Here is a 24,068-nt window from a genome sequence, read left to right on the forward strand (position 1 = left end):
TAGTTGGAAGTAGATATAAAGAGATTAGATTAACAGATCCCGGGACTGTTATATGCCAGGTTAGTGTTGGCTTCTGGTAGCTCTGTGGTAATTTGCTTCTTTATACATGAACTGCTTTCTCACTCAAGGAAAAAAGCATTTCACTGACTGACATGACAAATCAACACATGGGCACCTACATTGTTAAGCAATTATGCTAGATGTGCGCAAATTATACTGTGAGAGCTCAAATGAGGAACATCTAGCACGGCTGAGAGTTGGGAGTAGGAAAGGTGGATCAGAAATGCTTCCAAGATGTTCTCCTCAGATTCTAAGAAGGCCTTTCAGATACGGGGACTAGTCAGTCATCATCTATTTAATAAGGTGCAACTCTGTCATATTTATGTGGAACATGCAATTCTCATTGCTAATTAAAGTGCTAATTATGAGTCGAAACATTAAAAACGTGTTTGAGGATGTAAAATTTAATTTAAAAATTTTAATCATCACAATTGATTTCTCCATAGGTGTTCAAAGCAATGAACATCCCACAGATCAGAAGCCCTTCACTGCCTCCCCCAGAAAAGATGCCGGAAGCTTACTCGGCAAAAATTGCGCTTTTTGGTGCGGGGCCTGCGAGTGTAAGCTGCGCTTCCTTTTTGGCTCGTTTAGGCTATTCCAACATCACCATATTTGAAAAACAAGAATATGTTGGTGGCTTGAGGTAATTCCTACATTGATTTGGTGTTTTAAATGTCAAAAATAATGAGGTGAAGCAATCCCGGGTGTGGACATCTTACAGTCATGGATGCACTTCAAGGCTCACCATGCGATCTTAAAAGTTCTTTTCCCAAAGGCTCATCCAACTCTAATGATGTCATTCCCTTGATTATTTGAAGTTGCACTTAAGCAAGATTGGTATATGAATTTTTCTGTCTTTTTCTAAAGTTGGAGATCTCAGGAAAAGTTTCTGATCGTAGAAACAAAACACAGGAAATATTTCATCCCTGAAAATCTTTTGCATAGAAATATATGAAGAAAACTCCTCTCCATAGAACACTGATTGGAGAATTCATGGTTTTCTCTATATAAAGCATACTGGTTTTTTTTTTACCTAATATATATATATATATATATATATATATATATATATGTATATATATATATATATATATATATATATATATATATATATTATTCGTTTATTCATATCACATCTCAATTGTTATCCCATACTATGCTGACCCTGTATGTCCAATTTCCAATCATATTAAATTTATGTTTATTACCACTTTTCTCAAATGTTCACTTCTCAGGGTATACTTTATAGTGTTTTTACAAGTAGTATCTTTTCAATGCATATTTAATGAGTCTGTATTATTATTGTGAACTAAAATTCAATTTCACAATTATTTTATTCCTATGTAGAGCTATACAGGAATATCGAAACTTATCAGTTTGTATCAATGACATTCAGAAGCTGAGGCCAATGTTAAATAAGGAGCTTGCTTTACTTAAATAGGTCTTCAGAAGAGACAGGTGTTATGTATTATGTTTCTATAATTGCTATTTAAGCTTTCAGTGCTACTTAACTATTCATTGTCCAACTACTTTATCAGCTTTGAAAATCAGAAAATAAGTTTAGTTTTTGACAGGTTTAGGATACTTTTTGTGTTTCTTTGAAACACAAAATGGGCAATAAATATATAAACTTTAATATTTATCAGATAATTTTGTGATAGCTACAGATGACTGGAAATTATCAAAGTTCTGTTTTCTTGATATAAACTGAATTGTATGGATCATATATAACTACTGACTGGGTACTTTATCATACTATTTGATTCATTAAACAAAACTACTTGACTCTCCAAACAAAAGCCTCACATAGAATAACCATTTAGGAAAGCACAAGCCAACATCATGCTGATGGAGAAGAAATAGTCATCTTTTTGTATTGGCTATTTATAAACATTGAGGAGGCCTCATTGTTTATTTTTTTAGGAAAATTTTTTCTTTATTTCATTTTTCTGTGAGGATGCTGCCTATCTTTTACTGCCATTTCACCCCAGCTTTATAAATTAGGAAAAGCATAATGCACTAACAACATATGTATAAATATTGTAGGTTCTTTCTTCAATTATACACATCAATGAATATGTGAGTTAATTTTAAAAGTATGAGCATAATTGTTGTGTACTCTGATAGATGAGGGAAAGTCTTTTTGCCCTTTAATTGCATTTTTGCAAGAAGCCGAAAATGGAAGCAGCCTTTTCTGTGAATTATTATGGGTTGCCAATTTTAGTACATGATTATGGTTCCTAGCATCTCTGTATTTAGTTTTCATTCAAATGTGGAGTAATTTATATAAATTAGCACGAAATGTTTGTTTTTGATATATTTGAACATTTTTAGTGGGAAAGACTGTCTTTATGACTAAACATGCTTTTTTCCCTGTTGTTTTGAAATTCTGTTTTCTTCTCTTTCCTTGGTGTCTTTCTGATCCCTTAGCACAGTCTTCAGTGTTGAGCTCATTCTTCAGGGTCCAGGCATTCTGTGTCTCTGGTGGAAGATTAGGAATAGCAATACAGAGCTACTGAGAAGGACAATCCCAAAACGTCTCTGAGAATTTATTTTCCCACTCTCAGATGCCTCTCAGTCTCTTGAAATAACAATCTAAGTGTTCTAATCTGAAAGACATTAGATTTTCACTTCAGCATCTTTTCTTCCCCTTTGCATTTACACAAATTGTTTTATCTGTTAAGATTTATTGCTACAACCACTTTTAAAAGAGGTTACCTGAGACAGTGAAATATATCCAGATATATTGTACTCAAAATAATCAGTTGGTTACTTTAATTTCTGCAGTAGATACATTAAATTATCAGTAATTTTACATTTGTCTAACCAAGTCTTCTCTAAAAGAAAAAAATTTTTTAAAGAGATTATTCTATGTCAAAGTTTAAAAAGAGTGGTTCCAGGATATAATAGTGCACCTTCTAAACCAGGCAATTGTTAGGTAGATGCAGGAAGATCAAGAGTTCAGTCATTTTCAGCTGTATAGTTAGATTAAGGCCAGCCTAACATATATGAGACCATGTCTGAACATATACAATAAATGATGGAAGACGGTATTAAGTATACATGTATGAATTTTCTTCTTGATTTTTAAATTTTATTTAAAATAATAACTATGTATATGATATTTTATTAAATAGCATACTCAGGGAAATACTGGTCTCTGTTTTACCTATTTCAAATGTTACTGTTATATATATATATATATATATATATATATATATATATATATATATATATACACACACACATACATACACACACACACACACACAAACACACAAACCTGTGTGATTTATTTCATATTGATTGGCAATGTAACCATTTCTAGGTGAAATGCTTATAGCAGTAAAAACTATTTTACAGCATGTAAAACAATGTAAATTTAAGGACCAACACTTATCTAATCATGAACTGAAGCAATGTTTTGACATGAGCTGTATGCTATAAAATAAATTGTAAGTAGTTATTATTGATATGCGTAAACATAGAAGAAAGGCAATTTTTCATGTTTCTTTCTCCCGTCTTACTGTAGTGAAGGATTTATGGTCACCACAAATAAGCATATTTTTTTGAAACTTCAAATTGTTAAAAGAACACAAGAGGGACAAAAACGTAAATGTTTTTCTAAGCATACCTTTAATCTTAGCGCTCGGGAGGCAGAAGCTGGTGGATTGCTGTGAATTTGAGGCCAGCCTGCTCTGCAAAGTGAGTCCAGGACAGCCAAGGCTACACAGAAAGCCTATCTAAAAAAAAACAAAACCAAACCAAACCTAACCAAAATGAACAAACAAAAACAAACAAACAAAACCTTGAGAAGTACACGTTTATATCCAATTTATCTTTTGTCCTTTCACAGTCACCAGGCTTTATGCCATTTATTCCATTTGTTCCAAATAGACAAGTACAATTATTTAAAATTGTATATTGTATAAGAATTCTCCTTGTTTCCTGAGCATCAAATTCTCACATTCACACCCTGGTCATTTTGTATATTACGCTTCGCTATGCCAGTGTGGCTGCTTCACCTGAGTTTAACATCCATCATGAAAATGTGCAAATCCATTGTGTGTAACTTAAATTGTGCTAGTTGAATGAGCACTTTTGAAAAGTCCTTTTGTATGTCCATTTGCAATGTCCACTGTCTTTCATGTCTGGTAATAGCTGCCAAGTGGTAGTCTTGACTCCCTTGTTCATCTTTCCAGAGACATTTCTTCTGGTTTCTTCTACATGTGACTGTTCCATGACTCCTAAATCTAAGAAATGACTCCAGTCCCTCTCAGGGTGTCACTCATGACTGGATAGTTATAGACATATTGCACTTCCTTCCCACTTCATTCCTTCAGCATTTCTTCGAACACCTGTGACATGCTGATGATTAAGGCACAAAGAGGTTTCCAAGTGATCTAGGCAGAGTGCTTTTTCTCAATAGATTTATATCCTATATATGCACAGTTAGAAAATGGAGCAGGCTAAGTATACATTCTGTCCGTAGACAAGAAATGAAGAAGAGCACATTGATGAAACAGGACCTCACTGATATTTTTCCTTGCAGAAAATCAACTTTAATATCATTCTCACCTCATAAAGGGAGTGATCCTATGCAACTTGCTTTCTTAGTATATTCTTTAGGTTCTCTTACATCAGTTTGCACAAATTCAACATTCATGCTCACATTGATGTTCACAGAATAGGGAATTAAAAGAAAAATTTCATTCTAAAACTAGAATAAGGACAGAAAAAGTAAAGCTATAATAAAAACCAAAACTGATAGGGACTAGAGATTAGAAAAACAAAAAACTACAGCGTTGTTTAATTGAAAAGATAAAGAAAAATAATTAAACTTTTAGTTAGACTAGAAAAAAGGGAAATAGAACTCAAAAAACAAAACCGTGATTGTAAAACATGTGGCATCTGGTACCAAAGAAATAAGATCAGGGAAGGTTTAAAATAATTAATTATATACTAAAATTAAATAATCTAGAGTAAATGATTGAATTCCTGTAAATGTAAATCCTGCAAAAAATAAAATCACAAGAAAACAGAAAAATGAATCGGCCAATAAATAGTACAGAAATAGAATCCTTAAGAGAATCATTCCGAGTGTCTGATGTCTTCTGTGCTGAAGTTTTTTCAAAATTATTTTCAGTTCAAACTCTTATAAAAATCTCTTTGGTGTCAATATTTCCTCATTAAATGCATTATATGAGGCAAAATTTAACTTCACATCAAAACTTTGCCAACATAAGAACAAAAATATCTCTGATAACGGTGACTGTAAAGGTGGTCAATAAATTGCTAACTCCAATTGCGCTTATAAAGACCCTTCACTCGTTACTCACTTCCTATCCCATGATCCCCACCCAGAGGTTTAACCTGAGCCTCCAGGGTCTCATATCAGCGGCAAACAGGAATACTTCAGACTCTTTCCCTGAATGTGTCTTCGTATCCTTCTTTCCTTCTCTTGCCTTATTCCTCATTCTCATCATGAGAGCTAATTAACAAAGTCAGTAAAGTTTCAGAGAACAAGAGAAAAACATAAAAAGCAGTCAATTTTCTGTAGATTAGCAACAAATCATCTAAAGGATATATAAAAATATGGTCAGATTATAAAAGCTACAGAAATACATATAAATAATAGAAACGCATAGAAATGAAATAACTCTGCAAAGTAAAATTATAAAATATTGATGAAAGAAACTGAAGAGAACAGGATAAAATGAAGATATTCCTGATTCATCAATTGGAAGAATAACTTAAAAATATTCATGCTCCTGAAAGAATATAATATCATCTCTATAAAACCCTAATGGACTTCAAAAATAGAAAATATTCTAAAATTTATTGCTGAAGCACAGAAAACCCTGAACCAACCAAACACTTCTAAGCTAAAAGATCAAACTTGTCCCAACATGAAACATAATGCAAAGCAGCCATAAATGAAAACCAATATATGGGCTCAGAAAAAAATCACAATTTTGTAACTCAGAAATAAACTCACATGTTTATAACTGACAAGGAACATCAAGAAAGCAATTGTGCCGTAGTGTGAAAAGGGTAGTCTTTTCAATACACAGTAGTGGATAAATTGGGTATCTACATGAAAAATAGTAATAGCCAAATTCTAGTCCTTAAAAATGATTTTCAAATGGATTATGAACTTAAAGATAAATCCAAAAAGCTATGAAACTTTTAATACATTGAAAAAAATGGTCTGACATTTGCCTGGTCGTTGTTTCTTGAATATGACTGTGAAGCAAGACACAGGAACCTAAAGTAAAAATGCAATGAAAAGGCTTAGGCAAGGCAAATAAGAGAATCAGCTAATTTAAAGGATAACCCACAAAGATGGAGAAAGTACTTACAATATATGTTCACTAAGGAGTCAGTGTTTATAAAAAATAGTGCACTCAATAGCAGGAAATCAAATTGTGTTATGTGTCTCACGAGAACTTCTGAATGTGTATTAGCTGAATTGAATGTGTCACCGACCCAAATTCGAGAAATTTGAACTATTTGAATGATCATCAGCAAAATAAATAAAAAATGCTGAAACATGTATTTGCATGTATGTGTGAATATTTACATTTTAGATCTTGCATACAGTGAATTGCTATTTAGTGAGATTTTAATATCTTAAAGCATAGGGTTATAAAGTAAATCAACTATATAACTTGAAGAATTAGAATTGCTTTTGACTAATTTTATATTGCTTTTTTAAAACTATTGACTGTATTTTTATATTAGCTTCTGAATTAGGCTTAACACGTGGGACAACTTACTGTGTCAGGGAAAATGTTTCTGCCTTTCTACTTGGTTACATGAAATATAAATATTCATAGGAGCATATTTGTCCTTTTAATGTTGATCAACAAGAGCTCATTGTGCCTTTTTTTCTAGATAGGTAAATTTCACTCTAATTTTCTCTTTTCTTGTTTTTCCCTTTTTGTTGTTGTTGTTGTTGTTGTTTTTGTTCAGCACTTCTGAAATCCCTCAATTTCGGCTGCCGTACGATGTCGTGAATTTTGAGATTGAGCTTATGAAAGACCTTGGTGTAAAGGTGAGCAAGAGGCATAACATCTGTTTGTATATTGCAGAGAAAGAAAGAGGAAAGCTTCACACTGGAGATTAACGGCCAATGCTGTGCATTTTAGGAATAAACAATTAAAAGCTATCTTAGGCCTAGCAGAAAGATGCTTCCCCTTGCTTAGGGCGTTTGTCTGTCTACTGTCTGAATGCCACTGGCCTGGAAAAGGGCAATCAATAGTTCTCATCTGGCACACCTGCATGTGATTAATTGTCTGTAAGAAACAAATTCCTAAATAGCTTTAGGGGTTCGGTACAGCCAGCAGAGGATTTGCCTCCTTTAATCGTGTTTTGTTCAGGCAAGTTGTGAGCTCTCTGAAACACTAGCATTTCAACCCCTGGATTAACAATTCTTCCAGAAATGTTTTTCTTTATTATGTACATCATGATATTCTTGTCTGGTTTTTCTCAACATAAGCAATATATTCATGAGGAATAAGATAGTTATGCTTTGTCCAATAAATATTATGTTCTTCTTTTAAAGGTGGACAATGCTGACATAAAATGCTGACATAACATACTTCCAGAATAAAACTTTAGACATGCTAATTTTCCATTACTACTATGATTCTGTGACTTTATCTCTTCAGTTGTTTAAAATTGTTTAAAAATGGTAATTTTTCCATAAAGCACAATTGTTTAATAATGTATCAGAACATGCATCATTTCTGTCTGCAAAGGGTATGTTGAAAAATTAGCAGCAAACTTTATATGGATTATGCTTTTACTAAGAAAACCTAAAAGTTATCAATATTGGGAAACAAAACACTATTTTGAACATTTGTATTTGTTTCTATTTATATATCATTTAACGTGGTTGAATAATGAACTTTCACATAAAATTATCAAATACTCTGATCACAATAATGCAGTGTGGACATGCACAGCATCATAAAAATAAGCATTAAAAATTACCATGCTCAAATCGATGGTTTGTGAAGGACTAGGTACAAAGGCACATTTGGGAAAGTTCTTTAAGTGTCTTCCATTTTCAATTTAAATTTTTACCTAATTCTCACTAAGTAACCAAAGTATTACGTACTAAAACTTCAAACTTACATGTTTCATGTTTTTTCCAGCCAAAGACAAGTCAGAAATTGTTTTAAGATATTTTGAAAGCAGTATGAAAAGGGTTGATGACACATGCCTATAATCTCAGAATCAGGAGGTTAAATGATTGTATTGATCTTTCACAAGAAACACTATTCTCATTACTTTATGAGGACCTAGAATTATACAAAATACTATGTGAAAAAAACAATACATTTTTTCTATGGCCATATTACTTTCTAAGTTTACAATTAGGCAGCCCTGATTATGTCCAGCATATTATTATCCTTACTCAATATCTGTTCATAAAGTGAAATACTTCTATTTGAGTAAATTTTATCTATATTTGGATAGAATATTTTTGAGGTATTGCCTCAAAATATTTCGAAAGTTGAACAAAGATTCATCACCATTTTATATATTTGAATTTTCCCTTTTATTTATTCTTCTCTCATATATCATTTCCTCACCTTGGTTTCACTTCCCTCCTCTCCTCCAAGTCCGTCCCACACACCTTCCCACAGCCACACATCCACTGCTCATCCCTTTCCCTTCAGAAAAGAGCAAGCTTCCCAGGGATATCAACTAACCATGATATAACATGTTACAATACAACTAGGTACACACTCAAATACCGAGGCTATTTGACTAGGTACACACTCAAATACCAAGGCTGGGTAAAGCAACCCAGAGGAGGGAAAGAGTCCCACAAGGAGACAAAAGAGTCAGCGATAGCCCCTGCTCCCTTGGTTAGAAATCCCACAATACCACTAAGCTTCTGAGCTATAACATGTATGCAGTGGACCTTGGTCAGACTGATGGAGGCTCCAGGATTTCTACTTCAGTCTCTGTGAGCCCCTTATATACCCTAGTTAATTAGTTCTGTGAGCCATGTTCTTGTGGTATCATTGACTCTTCTGGCTCCTACAATCCTTCCTTCCCCTATTCCACAGGATTCCCCAAACTCTGCCTAATGTTTGCCTGTGGCCCTCTGCATTGGCTCTTATCAGTCGCTGAAGACTGTGCTAGTTTCTGGTCTATGAGTATATGGCAGAATATTATTCAGAATCATTTCAAGCGACTTTTTCCCCAGTCATATTTGGTCTCTGGGCTATCCAGCCTCTGGTTCCTGACCCTCCAGGCAGTGTCAGGCCTGGGCTTCATCTGGTGCTGTGGGTCTCAAGTTCTACCAGTCATTGGTTGGCCATGCCTACAAGTTCTGTGCCACTTTTACCCCAGCATATCTTGTAAACACGAAAAACTGTGGGTTGACTACTTTGTGGTTGTGTTGGTGTCTCAATCCCTCCACTTGAAAGCCTTCCCTGGTTACATAATATGACCTATTCAGGCTTCATACTCCCCATTCTAGGAGTCTTCATTAGTGTCACCCTCACAGTTTCCAAGGGGTTTCCATTGTACAAGGTTTCCACCTCAACACTAAAATGCACCCCCAGTTCCAGGCATGTCCTCAGTATTCTCTCCCTTCACCTGCCCCACCTAACCACTCCTGTTCTCATCCCCACCCAGCCCCAACCCACCTGCAAAATCTATTCTATTCCTCCTTCCCAGTTAGATCCATGTGTCCCCTTGAGCCATCCTTGTTACTTAGCTTCTCCAAGTCTGTGGATTGTAGCATGGTTATCTGTTACTTTATGGCTAATATCCACTTATAAGTGAGCACATACCATGTTTGTATTTCTGGGTCTGGCTGACCTCACTCAGGATGATTATTTCTTGTCCCAACCATTTGCATGCCGATTTCATGGTGTTACTTTTTTTTTTTTTAACAGACAAATAATACTCAATTGTCTCAATGTACCACATTCTCTTTATGCATTCTTTGGTTGAGGAACATTTAGGTTCTTTCCAGAGTCTGGCTATTATTAATAAAGCTACTATGAACATAGTTGAGCAGATGTCCTTGTAGTAAGGTGGAGCATCTTTTAGGTCTATGCCCACAGAGTTGTAAATCTGGACCATGAGGTAGATCATTTTCCAATTTTCTGAAAAACTGCAATATTGGTTCTCATGGTGGCTGTAACAAGTGGCAAAGACTTTTTCTAAGAGGCAATATTTCCAAAGTTTTTCCAAAGTTATCAAAGTTTTCATAACTGAATTTCAGTACAGATTTTGCCAGTATGTAGCTCTCTAGGCAAATTTTATTACTACTGTTGAATTTCTTAGCATAGATTCAGACACAGCCTTTTCTTAGGTCAACAAATCATATGACCAATATTAGTTATTTTAATTGCCGTCTCTTTCTAAACTTGTTATTTTTTTAAATCTTTGTTTCTTGATAAACCATGCTTCTGTTTTTCATCACCAACATTATGTTTAAAAGAACCAGTTCTCAAAGTTTTGTATTTTCTCATTCATTAATAGCTGGTTGGATCTTTATATGTTTCCCCTTTATTCTTAATGTTTTTTTTTAACTTTTTGCTAGCACACTGAAATTATAGAATTCAGATGACTCCAATGACCTTAAATATCTTCATTATTAAACCTACAAAAGTGAAAAGCAGTTAATTATACAACTAAAAAAAGTTTAAAAAAAAAACCAAACTTTTCACAGGCCTCTTGCAAAGAGGAAATGTGCCATCTATTGCAACACAGTGAAGAGTCCTGCCCCTGGCCATCTGTGTATGTTAGCTGTAGTCAGTACTCTTTCATTGATAAATATAGTTCTTTGATGACTCACAATAAAGATTTTATCTGTCAGGAATATAATGCTGTCAGAGCCCAAGGTAACTTACCAGGTTTTTTGCTTTTTTTTCCTCTGTGAGGAGGGATTGAACTTTCAGTTCTCTCTTTCTGGGTGCAGATGCACAGGCTCGCGTGTAGCAACTGTGCTCCCTAAACTCCATGCAAGTGGATAAGCCCCAGGAACAGGTTCATATTCCACCTTCTGTTACATGGGAACCTTAAGCTCAGCAGCATATTGACCATGTCATTCGTAGGCAGCCCAGCCTGCATGGTGTCATCATAGAGTAGGTCATTTTTGGGTTCTGCAGGAAGTCAGAGTTCTTTGCAATACACATTCTGAGGTTGCCATATATCTTAGAGGTGAATTTAAGCCTCCCCAAGTGTTAACTGTTTCTCATTTTCAAGTGGACTAAGTCTCCATTTACCAAATCAATAGTCATACTCATGGTCTTCTTAGCCTTATCAGTCGGCTTCAGAAATTGCACCACCCCTGTCACAGAGAGTCTAGCCAGGGCTATTCTCTATGTAAGCCTACAGTAGTTTACATTCATCCTGTGGGAATATTCGAATCTCAGCAAGGGACAGACTTCTGAAGTCAACGGAGATTTGATGGGTACCCCTACCTTCTCTCCCCATCCTCCCCACACACTGGATGTGATATAGTTGCCAGGGAAACCGTCTTACTAAGGTTTCTGATACTTGCATGTAAACTTCTCAGCTGTAATAGTTTTCTCAACTCTTACAGCACCGACCAGAGATAACAGTTGGGGATTACTTAACTGACAAGTGTAACAATTTCAATTATGTGTTTGGAGAGGAGGAGAATGCTCACTGACAGGGTCAGTGTCTCTGGTGGTCCACTGGGACCCAGACTTTAGTCAGGCTCTATTTTACCTTTCACATGGGTCCCTACTTTGTGTCTCCAGGTATCAGTGTCAATAAAGATCATGTGCCTAATAGTCCTTGAAATGTCTGATTATCCCTATTTCCCTCTTGCACAGTTGCCTGAGTAAATGGCCCTCATTCCCTATGGAGAACCAGGGTAATTATTGTAGTATTTATTTGCCAGGATACTGCACAGTTCTACCTAGGAGCATGGTGTCTCTCTTGTACAGAAGGTTTCCAACAGCAAATTGATTCATGGGTCAGAGAGATGGCTCGTGTTAATGACACTCATCACTGAACTTGACAACCTGAGCTCAATCCCTAGGCCCATATGGTCAAGTAGAGTCCTGACTCCTGCAAAGTTATCCTCTGACCTCTGTTACATGTGACCCCCACCTGGTTGGTTGCCTTCCAAATATAAGTACAATGATATTTTAATTGAATCTTGTTTGAGGCCAACCAAAATATTGTAACTTGTAGCCAGAGTGACTAATCTGTCCCTTTGATTTGTTCAAATTGCATGAACAATATCCCTCATAGATACCCTACACTTTGTAAAGACTTTATTGAAATACTTTACAGTCAGGGGCATGGAGAGAGAGAGCAATGCTGGTTGCTCTTTCCAAATATCTGGGTTCAATTCCCAGCACTGACATGGCAGCTAAGAACTGTCTGCAACTCCAGTTCCAGAGGATCCAACACCCTTGCCCAGAAGTACACGCAGGCAAAATACCATTGCACATAAAATAAAAATAAGTAAAGGAATTTAAAAAGGAAAGAAATACCTTACAATCTAATATTTTGAATATGGCTGGAGTGACTCTTTACTATCTTAACTACAACACGCATGCTAATCACATTATTCTATAGTGTGATTTCTTGTGTAAACCTTCTGCTCTCACTTGAATTTTTGGATCTTTTTGACTCTTTGATCTCCCTTATTATCTTATTAGTATCATATTATATCTTGTACTTAACATACTGCTTTCAACATATGCAAGGTGAGAAGTTTTACAGACTCTAGTTTACCTTTATGAATTTCATTTCAAATTAGCATACAAAGTAACAGGGTTACTTATGGCATTTTCATACCTACTTAATTTGGGGAAATTCTTCCTGTCTACTTGCTATGCCACTCTACTTTCAGGTCATATGTGTTTTATTACCCTTCCCATTCTCTCATAAAAGAAAGAAAGAGAGAGAGAAAGACACACACACACAGAGAGAGAGAGAAAGAGAGAGAGAGAGAGAGAGAGAGAGAGAGAGAGAGAGAGAGAGAGAGAGAGAGAGAGAGAGAACACAAAACAAAAGAAAAGAAATGTTTTGTTTTTTCATGGTTATGGCATCATATCTAGTCTCCTGGTTTCTATCCAAAATCACTCTCCCCACATATATATGCAGCTATTACCCAAGGGTGATGACAAACATACCATATTTGGTTGGGGGGGTCTGGGTTATCTTATTTAATATAGCTGTCTGTCTGTTGATGACCTCTTGGCTTAGTCTATTTTCTTGATCATGTGAATATAGCAGCAATGCACTGGGATGCACAAATGTCTCCACAGTAGAACATAGACTCTTTTGACTATAGGTCTATGGCTGGAGACTGGGTCATGCTGTAGTTCTTTTCTTACTACCTTGATTTTTAATTACATTGACTTTTCTACATTTATCCCATAAAGAAAATGTTAGTGTTCTAATTATTTACTAATTTCATGAAACAAACCCATTGATTAAAACTTTTATAGTCAGTCATTTCTTTGATTTTTATTTTAAATATTTAGTTTTAATTAATCAACTGATATAAAATATCATTATTCAAAATATTATTTCTTACAGATAATTTGTGGTAAAAGCCTTTCTACAGATGAAATGACTCTTAACACTTTAAAAGAAAATGGCTACAAAGCTGCTTTCATTGGAATAGGTGAGTGGCTTGTTTCTAAGTATCTTTTTATTTAACGTTCAGTGTTTTTTCCCTAATGGCAACCACATCTTACATGGATTGGCACACCATAATGACTGGACACACATACATCCTGAGGTTGTATGCCTCGTTGCACTCTTTCATGTGCATTGAGATCAAGCATTTGGCGAGAGATATTTGTCTTCCAGGCTTTTCCTTGCACTGGAAGCACCTGTGTGAGATGTACAGAGAATGCCCTTAGTGCTATGATAGGTTAAAATCTGACTAAAATGCCGTAGGTCTTTTTCAATGGCAATACAATGAACTCATAATGAAATGCAGAGTTGGCATTATTCTATATTCATCTTATGAAGTCTCCAAATCTTTGGGGAAGTATCTTCCTGAATGTAAACATTGAATGTAAATGAAGGTAAAATATTGAATTTTCAAACAATTTTCCTTCCACTGCTTATTTATTGAGAGACCAGGAAAAAAAAAAACAAATAGTTAATTAAAGTTCATCCTTGTGTCAAGATTATTTTTTTATATTGCACATTGTACTCGTGAAAATTGTGAGGCATGAACTGAGTACATTAAATTGTTAGTCATTCTAATCAGCTCCGTCCTTCTGTCTTTCAGCTCATCTTCTTTGCAGTCCACAATCTGAATATCTGAGTATATCTTTTAAGATTTTTTTAAAAAAATTTTTATTTAGTGTACGGGTGCTCTATCTGCATGTACTCATTTTTTAGACCAGGCTGGCCAGAAATTTGCCTCTGCCTCTGCCTCTGCCTCCCGAGTACTGGGATGGAAGTCGTGTGCCAGCTGCTACCATGCCCATGTAGACACATATCTATAAAGTATATTCTACGATCTCAGAAACACTGGATCTGTAAGGGGTGGTTCTGCTTTCTACTGCTTTACGTTCACAAGTTCTCCATGACGAGTGGAAGATTTAGGGAAGAATTATATCTTTTGATGACATAAAGGAAAACTAAAATCCGCGATTGAGTTTTCTACAGAAGTTAGACTTAAAATACACATTTTTATGGTTAGAGTACAGCATACCTGACCAGTTACATCCATCCCTATGGACAGTTCTGTGAGGAATGTTTGTACTCCAAAATAGGTGTCAAGCAAACAACCTTCACTGCAAGTATTCTAAGTTAAATGCATGTGAAGTCCAGTACTAGAAATTTTTGAAACAATTAAGTAGTCAATATCATCTGATCAATACTGTAGTCAGAATTGCCCACTATTTGAAAGACTCAGTGGCATTTTAGGTTTTTCTTTTATTTCTTTCTCTTAAGTTTCCTTACATTGTTAGGTGTGTGTGTGTGTGTGTGTGTGTGTGTGTGTGTGTGTGTGTGTGTGTGTGAAGCCACAATATTAAGATCAGTCTCTGCTGGGCCTGCCACTGTGTGAATACAATGTGTAAAATGTGCAGCCCTTTTACATTTATGTTTCACATTTTCATGCTAAAAATGAATCCTTTAGCATTTTGGTCTGGTGGTGTGAATGGTGCAGCTATCCTCTATTTTAGTATATTTCTTATAAAATATACATAAGGAAGTTTTATTTCAAGAAGGAAAAGGCTGTCTGTAGGAGACAAGTAGCCATGTCCCTTAGGAAAGGCTTATTTGACACTACTTGTCTATTGGGGACTTCATGACCTTTCTATGACCATATAATTGTTACAGGGAAGCCTCCCATCCTTTCTGTCTTGGCTTCAATAACATAATTAGCCTTCACTCTTTTGTTTTATCTGGCTTTTCTCACTAACTTTGAAAGTAGATAAAATAGGCATTTTGTGTTAATTCGGATATATGTTTGGTTGCTTTAGGAAAGCTGAATAGAGGCCAGAGCAATGTTTAGTGTACACCCAAACTTTTCATGGAACAGGGAAAACGTGTGTTACACAGCATTTCCATCTTGGCTATATGGGTGATAACCATGTCAGTGTTAATAGGCAGCACCTTTCCTCAGGTTTTTGGCATAGAGGGTGTACATACCACTTCTATTATCACATTGGTGATAACTTAATCGTAAGGACATCTACAAATAGAGATGATAAAAAAAATGTGGCAGTGGGTAAGTGGACATTAGAATTCTAGTATCCTAGAAGTGTGAAGAAAAGAGGTACACAGTGCTTCTGCCACAGTGTGCATGGTGCTTGGTGTTTGACCCATGACACTCATCAGTCACCCAACTGGAAAGCAAATGATCTTAGTACTTTGGGCTTCCTTATTAACTAAACTGATAATTTTTTAAATTTTGTATTAATGTATTCTTGTTGCATCTCAATGGTTATCCCATCCCTTGTATCCTCCCATTCTTCCCTCCCTCCCATTTTCTCCTTATTCTCCTCCCCTATGACTGTTCCTGAGGGGGATTACCTCCCCCTCTATATGATCATAGGGTATCAAGTCTCTTCTTGGTAACCTGCTATCCCTCCTCTGAGTGCCACCAGGTCTCCCCCTGGACATCCTATTGGGACTCTAGATGAGAGAAGCATGGGAGAATAGTAATGTAGAAGGATCCAGAGTGTCCTAGAAACCTACAAGTAGAACATTATGATAGGCAGATTTGGGCCCAGGGGTCCCGCTCAAACTAAGGCACCAGCCAAGGACAATACAAGAGGTAAACTTTAAACCCCTACCCAGATCTAAACTGATGATTTTTAAAAAGCCAAAATGGTTTATATTTTGGTGCTTAAAAATGTCACATAGTTCTCCAGTATTCACAACTACTATCTTACTTTATTACTTTATCAAAACAAAAATATTTTATTAGGTGTAACTTTGCCACGACATCTTAATAAGCTCATTGAATTAGTATAAGCTTATTCTCAGAGGTGCTCATTTTAAATATTGTATGTATTGCTAGGTTGAAAAAAATCACTTTTAGAGTCTACCATCCTCAAACAACGCTAATGGAATACACTAATAAAATCATCTCATTACATGTATATTACTATAAATTTCACAGTTACAGCTCTTCCTCGTGACTGATTAAGCACCTTCGAACCAGGGAGGTAACTTCTTATGTTCATTCACACTAAACTGAGTTGTCATTGAGGTAACGTGGGTTGAAAGGCCAAAATTTTTGATATTTTTATTCAAATAAAAGCATTCACAGAACGTCTTACTATCAGTGCCCAGAGAGGAATTAGAGCACCTCTTCTCTACAGCTTTTTCAAAATATTGAATCACTCTTTTTGTTCATTGAAATACACATGGAAGGTTATATCCATTGTTCTTTTTTGTTTTCTTCTTAAAAATAGCTGAAAATTCTAAAGAAAAATACTATTTTTGAACTTATCAATGTTGTGTTGCAAATGCTTGGGGTGTTGTTTTGAGTAGAATTGGTCCTACATGTTTATGTTGTGTGTTTGCATGTATAAAGATAAAGATAGTTATGTTATATAAAATACCTTTTAATGTGGGTTAATATTCTTTGATACCCATAATTGTACATTGTAAGGATTCTGAGGGCCCAAACATCATTTCCAACATAGTATGCTCAATACCTACCAATAAGTAGTGTATGAATAAAGTAAGGACCAAATGACAGTGGTTTTCCATATCCCATGCTAAGGATTAAAATGGCAAAGAAATGTAAAATCAGTGGTATGCCTATGTTTAAATTTAGTTTGGAAAAATGTCAAGTGATTTAATTAGAATGCCTACATCTGAGCATTTGGGGAGTGGTTATGTGCTGAACATAGTGATGTTTTTGAGAAGGTGAGCGCTCACTAGATCCAAGTCTAGGAAGCCTGGTTCTAGATACCTGAGGAGCTGGATGCATCTTCTGTGCACCATTCCTCAGCTTGTTTATCTTCAGGTACTTTACACTTAAACATTTACAAAACATAATGGTGCTAAATAAAAGTTCAGCAACATGTAATAGAAGGAATATTGGCTGAGACACCCTAACACAATCAATATAACTTCCAGCATAATGGATAGGATATGCTGTTTCGTTTTTGACATTTCAGAGAAGAAAAAGGGGTTATAGGAAATCCATGACCATCACAATAGGCAGTCAGACATAGCCTGAGCAGGCAGATATTGTAGGGGTGATCTGTTACTATGTTTATCCAGAGGACCTTTTTGCACCCCATTATTGCTAGCAACACTCTCATTACTTTTAATACTACTGGATCCCTGCTTCAGGCACCTTCCAATCTGGTGCCTATGTCCACATTGTCAACATAATAGAAATAAGGACCTTGCCAATGTCAAGGGATCTGTGCTGTCAGTGACGTATCTTGATACCTTCCTACTTCCATGTGAGTAAGGCAGCTTAGAGGACTGGGGATGCACTTAAATGGAGAGTGTATGTTGTGCCTGAGGCCCTAGTTATGCTTTCTGTCACCACATAAACAAACAAGCAAAAAAAAAAAATCAAAGTACCTAAGGCATAGTAGGGGCTCAATAAGTATTACTTAAGCTTTACTGAAACCCTTTTAAGAATTTACCAAAATAAAAGACTATAGTATTTTAAAGTGTTGGTGATTTTCATTCCTATATAAAACCTATAATGATACATTTTCACTTTTTTGTTATTATAGTTGCTCTTTGGGTTGTTTGTTTGATTGCTTTGGGTTTTTGTTTGTTGTATGTTTTCTTTGTGACAAGATTTCTGTAGAGCCATGACTATCCTGGAACTCACTCTGTAGACTAGGCTGGTTTTGAACTCAGAGATCTGCCTGCCTCTCCCTCCCTGAGTGCTGCGATGAAAGGCATGTGCCACCAACTCGTGGCTCATTTTCATTTTTCATATGGTTGGTATTACAGTTGTCATAAAATGAAAAAGTAAGAATAACAACATCCACAGTGTTGTTATTGCCCCCTCCCACTGTCACATTAACGGCACTCCAGGCTTCATTTAAAATATAAAATAAAATTCAAACTGTTGCCTCTTCATGTGTGATTAGCTTTTATTATGGAGACAACGTTAACTTTAAGAAAAGCAAACTGATAACAGCAAACTCCAAATTTCCAACAGCAGCCAACAAGTGACCACTAATCACAGAAAAAGCAATTATATGGGGAGAGTAAAAATAAACTACCAAATATCATACTTCAAGATTATAAGGCTTTTCTAGACCCAAGAAGGAATGACAGCATGTTCTTTTTTTAGTATGAAATTTGTTTATTTTTATTTATTTATTTCATTTTATTTTTTATTAATTTTTAAAAATGTTATACATATACATTTATATTATTATACATATAGACAAGAAACTACCTATAGCAAGAAGATTCATGACAGAATCAGGGATTATATAAATGTTACATTTTTAGTGTTTTGGCTATTTGTATTTGGCAACCCTGAAGAAAACATCTTTCCTATCTTGGTGTGTAAAAAATTCTGAATGTAAGTCAATCTCCATCACATCTTGTCACTATCAACTTAAAACATCTATCTAGACCTAAAAACTTCTTAACCTCTAAACAACCAAGCTTCATTGTAAAACTAGGCTACCTGGTCTTCAACTCCATCAGAGACTTGAGAAGGAATAAACTTGATTTCCTGAGTATGCCAGGAGTGCATGTTAGTAACTTTCCAAATGAGAAGATGACAAAGACAGTTTGATACCTGAATAGTCACCCCAAACTCTCTATAATGTTGGAGCATCTTCCTCAGCCTTCTGGCCCAGAGTATCTGACAGACATATTTGTGAGGCAGGAACTATTGAGGAATTGCTTACCCTGTCTTGGCAGAGTGTGGCCATTGACTATGCCTGCATCCACGCTTGCCCTTTTTAAGTAGAATTCTGTCTGTGATAGAAACCAGGACATTTTGCCCAGTGGTTTGTTTGCCACATTTGAATCCATCTCCATAAGGAGGTTCTTTGATGCTCATCATCCTCTTTGAGGAAGGCTGGGTGTTGCCAGGAGTTAACTTGTCTCATTGTCAGTGAATCTTAAATAATAAAAACATTTTAAATGCCATATTCTGTATATCTCTGAGGTCTTTGAAGATCTTATCTAAGTATTTTACCTTATCTTTCTATAGAATCATATCTATCTGTTGTACCTGAGATGTATAACCTTGTTATTAAAAATAGACTAGTGACTTATATGACCATGATTTGATCAACTAACAATTATCTTAAAGGACATCCACCTGTATTGTGGCATTCCACTTAAGGATGTTGAACATGACCTTATGCTCTTGAAAAATTAGATTTTATGTTTAGTTTCACTTTGTTACCACCCATTGGGCAGTTTTCATTCAGTTACTAGAAGAGAAGAATATTTTGTAATGTGAAGACTACCAAATATTGTAACAGCTGAAGAAGAGATAATTACAATTAGGAAATCCATTGAGAAACTGTGATATTAAATTTGCTGTTCTGTGGCCTTTACTTAACTCTCTTGTGCCTTCTTACAGCCAGAATTCTTCTCTGCAAAAGTTATTCTTAATTAGTTTCTTAATCAGAAATTTCTAAATTGTAGATAATCATGCGTGCTTTCTATTTATTTAGAGGAAAATGCAATAAAGTTTTTAGACCACCCACTCTACTTCTGCCCCCCAGATAAAAACTGGTTATCTACTCAATATCCACAATTATGAATACATTATTTAAAATAATAAACCTGATTTAATTGTAAGCAAAAAGGCATGAACATATTGCTGTGAATATTACTTTTCTTAAATTTGTAATATTGTTTAATCTAGTATCAGTTGTAAATACTCTTATATAATTGTGAGATGGCTCCCAAGAATTTGAAAATGAGGAAAAAGGAATTCCAGCGGAGAGTTCATTAAATCATCTGTTAATGAGTATATGAAAAACCCCAGAGGGGATAAAAGAGATGTAGGGCAATTATTCTTTGATCATATTAACATATCTATAGAAAGCACATATTAATCTTCAAAAGCAGGTGGTAGGCTGGTCACCTTACAAAAACAGAAGAAATAATAGAGACTCTCAGAAATTTTTCAGTGTTCCTTTAGAGGCTATTACATTAGTCAAACTTTTGTGTTTTCAGCCTACATCATGGGATTGCCAAAGAAGTTAATTTTTTTCAATTTTTAAATGGCATTTTTATGCATTTTGTGAAAATGTCTGTACATGTGTGAGCATATGCAAGGGCTAGGTTTTCTTAGGATCAATAGTTCCTTTCCATCATATGAGTACAAAAATTGAACAAAGATCATCAAGCTTGAGGCAAGTGCCCTTACCTCCTCCTCATCTTTGTTGCTGGATCCAGGTAAGTATGTTTAGAAGAATGCTAAATCTCTTTGTTCTGATTTCAAGTTCACACAGTTGGTGTTAATTTGGAAATGGCTTGATTGTCAGAGACAAAACTCATGAGAGACTTTGGACTTCATGATGCTCTTCTGTTAAAGCAATTGTGTTTTATCTAGAATTGCCTCACATGCATTGTCACTCACTCTTTAGATACTCAGGGTGAAAGGAAGTCATCAGGCTAATGTAGCTGTATGAGTCTACCATCTTAGTTTTAAAATTACCATTTGAAGGCTTCGCCTGTCATTTCACATCTAGTTATCTTTCCAAGGGGATGTTTTCTGAATGTTCTCTCTATATATTCTTCGTCACTGAGAAAATCCTTCAATCTTTCTCTTGATGCCAATATCAATACTCCAAGAATATTCCTCTCATGGGATACATCCTTCGTGAGATCCTTATGCTAATCCACACAAGCGAATGTTTTCCCATGTTCTCACATAATGAAATACTTCGTTACATTTATAGAAAGAATCCAGTATCCCTTTTATTACTTTTGGTTAGATAAGCTTATCTATTATCTCCTAAAAACTTATGAATAGTGTTATACTTCATTTTTATACTTGACATTTTCATCATATTCTTGTCATGCTGTATCAAAAAAAGTATTTTGGGAGAGAAAGTTTTTCTAGAAAACTTAGAAAAAAAGACACAAGAAGAATCTTATAATTTCTTGATAAGGTTTCTAATATTACCATTTAACTATTTAAAATTCATTCATCTTCCTTTCCCTCTCTTTCTCTTTCTGTTCCTCCTCCCATAATTTTTCCACTCAAATTCAAAGACAAGTTTATTGGATCTGAATAATTTTTAAGTAATTGCTCTATTTATGCCTTCTCACGCTATTATGCTATTTGCTTTGATGGTTTAGGGTTATTTTCTAAAGGTGGATTTATTTACTTTTAGATGTTTAGTTAAGCAGGAACTCATCAAGGCCAGTAGATCTGGACCCAATGGGGTCTGCACAAATTGTTGTATCAACCAAGGACAATGCATACAGTAAACTTAGACCCCCTGTTCAGACCTAGCCAATGGGCAGCTCATTCTCCTTCCTTGTGGGGAGAGTGGGGACTCCCTCTGACATGAACTCTGGTGCTCCCAATTTGAGCACTTCACCTTGGTGGGGAGTCCAGGCAGCACTCAGAAGATGGGGAAGCAGGTTATTCAGATAAGAGCTGATAGGCTGTGGTCATATGGTGAAGGAGGAGGCCCCCTTCTGTCAGGGGGTCTAGGTGGGGAAATAGGGTGAAAGAGGGAGAGAACATGGGAATGGGAAGACACAAGTGAGGGGATAACAACTGAGATGTAAAAAAGAAAGCACTGGTGAATTTGCTCAGTGAATACAAGCCAAGTGGTAACTTCAGATTGGTCCTTGGGTCTCATTCCATATTATGAAAGGAGAGAACAAATGCTCACAAATCAATCTGTTTCCTCCATGTATGTGTCTCCCATATACAATAAGTAAAATTTTAAAACTTTTCACTTTATTTATTTAGTTGTTCACTTTACATCTCAATCATAGTCATCAGCCTCCTCTCCTATTGGTCCCACTCTTCCTCCCCTACCCTCAGGAAAGGGGAGACACTAACCCCCCCCGCCCCCGGCCTTCAAGTCACATTATTACTGAGCAGATCCTCTTCCACAGTGACCTGGCAAGGCAGCCCCTCCAGTGGGAAGTGACCGAAACGTAGGCAATAGAGTTAACTAATGTCAGAACTCTGCTCCCCTTACTAGGGACCTGCAAGAAGAACAAGCTGCCCATCAGCTCTATCTGTGTAGAGGGCATAGGTTCAGTCCATAGTATGATCCTTGATTGGTGCTTCAGTCTCTGCAGGGCCCATCCTGGGCCCAGGTCAGTTGGCTCTGTTGATCTCCTTGTGAAGCTCCTGTCCCCTTTGAATCCTTCTTCTGTCCTTCCCCGGAACTCTTCCACAAGGCTCCCTGTGCTCTGCCCAGTCTTTGTCTGTGAGTCTCAGCATCTGTTTCTAACCACGGCTGAGTGGAGCCTCTCAGAGGACAGCTACGGTAAATTCCCCCTACAAGCATACCAGAGTGTCAGTAGTTTCAAGGATTGGCTCTTTCCTCGTGGGGTGTGTCTCTGCTCTATCTTTATCCCTGCACATCTTGTAGGCAAGGTAATTTGGAATCAAAGTTTTTGTGGGTGGGTTGGTGTTCCGCTTCCCTCCACTAGGAGTTGTATCTAATTAGAGCACAGCCTTTTCAGTCTCCATGAAACCCCGCTATTATGGAGGCTCTACTAGAGTCACCCCCCATATCCTCCCTTGAGAAAACTGTTTTTAATATATTTGTTCGTCTTATAGGTATAAGTTTTTAACTATTGTCCATATATTTATTTCACCACCATTTAAAATAAATGTTTCTGCTAAAATATCCTTCTATGTTCTTTTTATTTAATGAAAGTTATTAAAAAAGTATAAATAATATTTTTCATTTTCAAATATTTTTATCACCTTTAGATTTCTTTGAATAGAGATAGAGAGGGATATCTGTTACATTTCTCCATGTATGTTTTATGAAATAGAGATACATTTTCCTTATGGTAGTTTTTTCACTAAAAAGGGATAAATGGTGTATTCATTATGTAAGAATTAATTTTCCTTTAGTCTTCCAAGTGTCTTAATGAATTATCAAAAATCAGGATTAGGGAATCATCACAGTAAGCAATATGTTGATTTTTCCTATTTATTAGGACTACTGGTTGCATTTTGGAGAAAACAACACCATTTAAATCTTGAAAGGGGTTTAAGGTTTACCGCCTGTATTGTCCTTGGCTGGTGCCTTAGTTTGAGCGGGACCCTTGTGCCCAAATCTGCCTATCATAATGTTCTACTTGTAGGCTTCTAGGACCCTCTGGGTCCTTCTACTTTGCCTTTCTCCCATGATTCTCTCATCTAGAATCCACTCTCCACAGTAGAGTGGAGAGTGGGATATTACTTTCTCACATACTCTGGTGCCTCACCTTTGACCATGTCCCCTGGAGGGGGAGACCTGATGGCACTCAGAGGAAGGACAGCGGGTTACCAAGAGGAGACTTGATACCCTATGAACATATAGAGGGGGAGGTAATCCCCCTCAGGAACAGTCATAGGGGAGGGG

At 36.1% G+C, this 24,068-nt stretch overlaps 1 protein-coding gene across 2 annotated transcripts in view; it reads left to right on the plus strand.

Moving 5' to 3' along the window:
- The window catches only part of DPYD (dihydropyrimidine dehydrogenase), an 867,929-nt gene that overhangs the window by 239,008 nt on the left and 604,853 nt on the right, over positions 1-24,068 (plus strand). For both annotated transcript variants that reach the window (XM_084756838.1, XM_084756837.1), the window contains exons 6-8: positions 507-703; positions 7,036-7,117; positions 13,621-13,708. In XM_084756838.1, coding sequence (XP_084612964.1) covers positions 507-703; positions 7,036-7,117; positions 13,621-13,708 — 367 coding nt within the window. The remainder of the gene's footprint in view (positions 1-506; positions 704-7,035; positions 7,118-13,620; positions 13,709-24,068) is intronic.

Source organism: Acomys minous (assembly GCF_964271855.1).
Source record: "Acomys minous genome assembly, chromosome: 14".
NCBI classification, from domain to species: Eukaryota; Metazoa; Chordata; class Mammalia; order Rodentia; family Muridae; genus Acomys; species Acomys minous.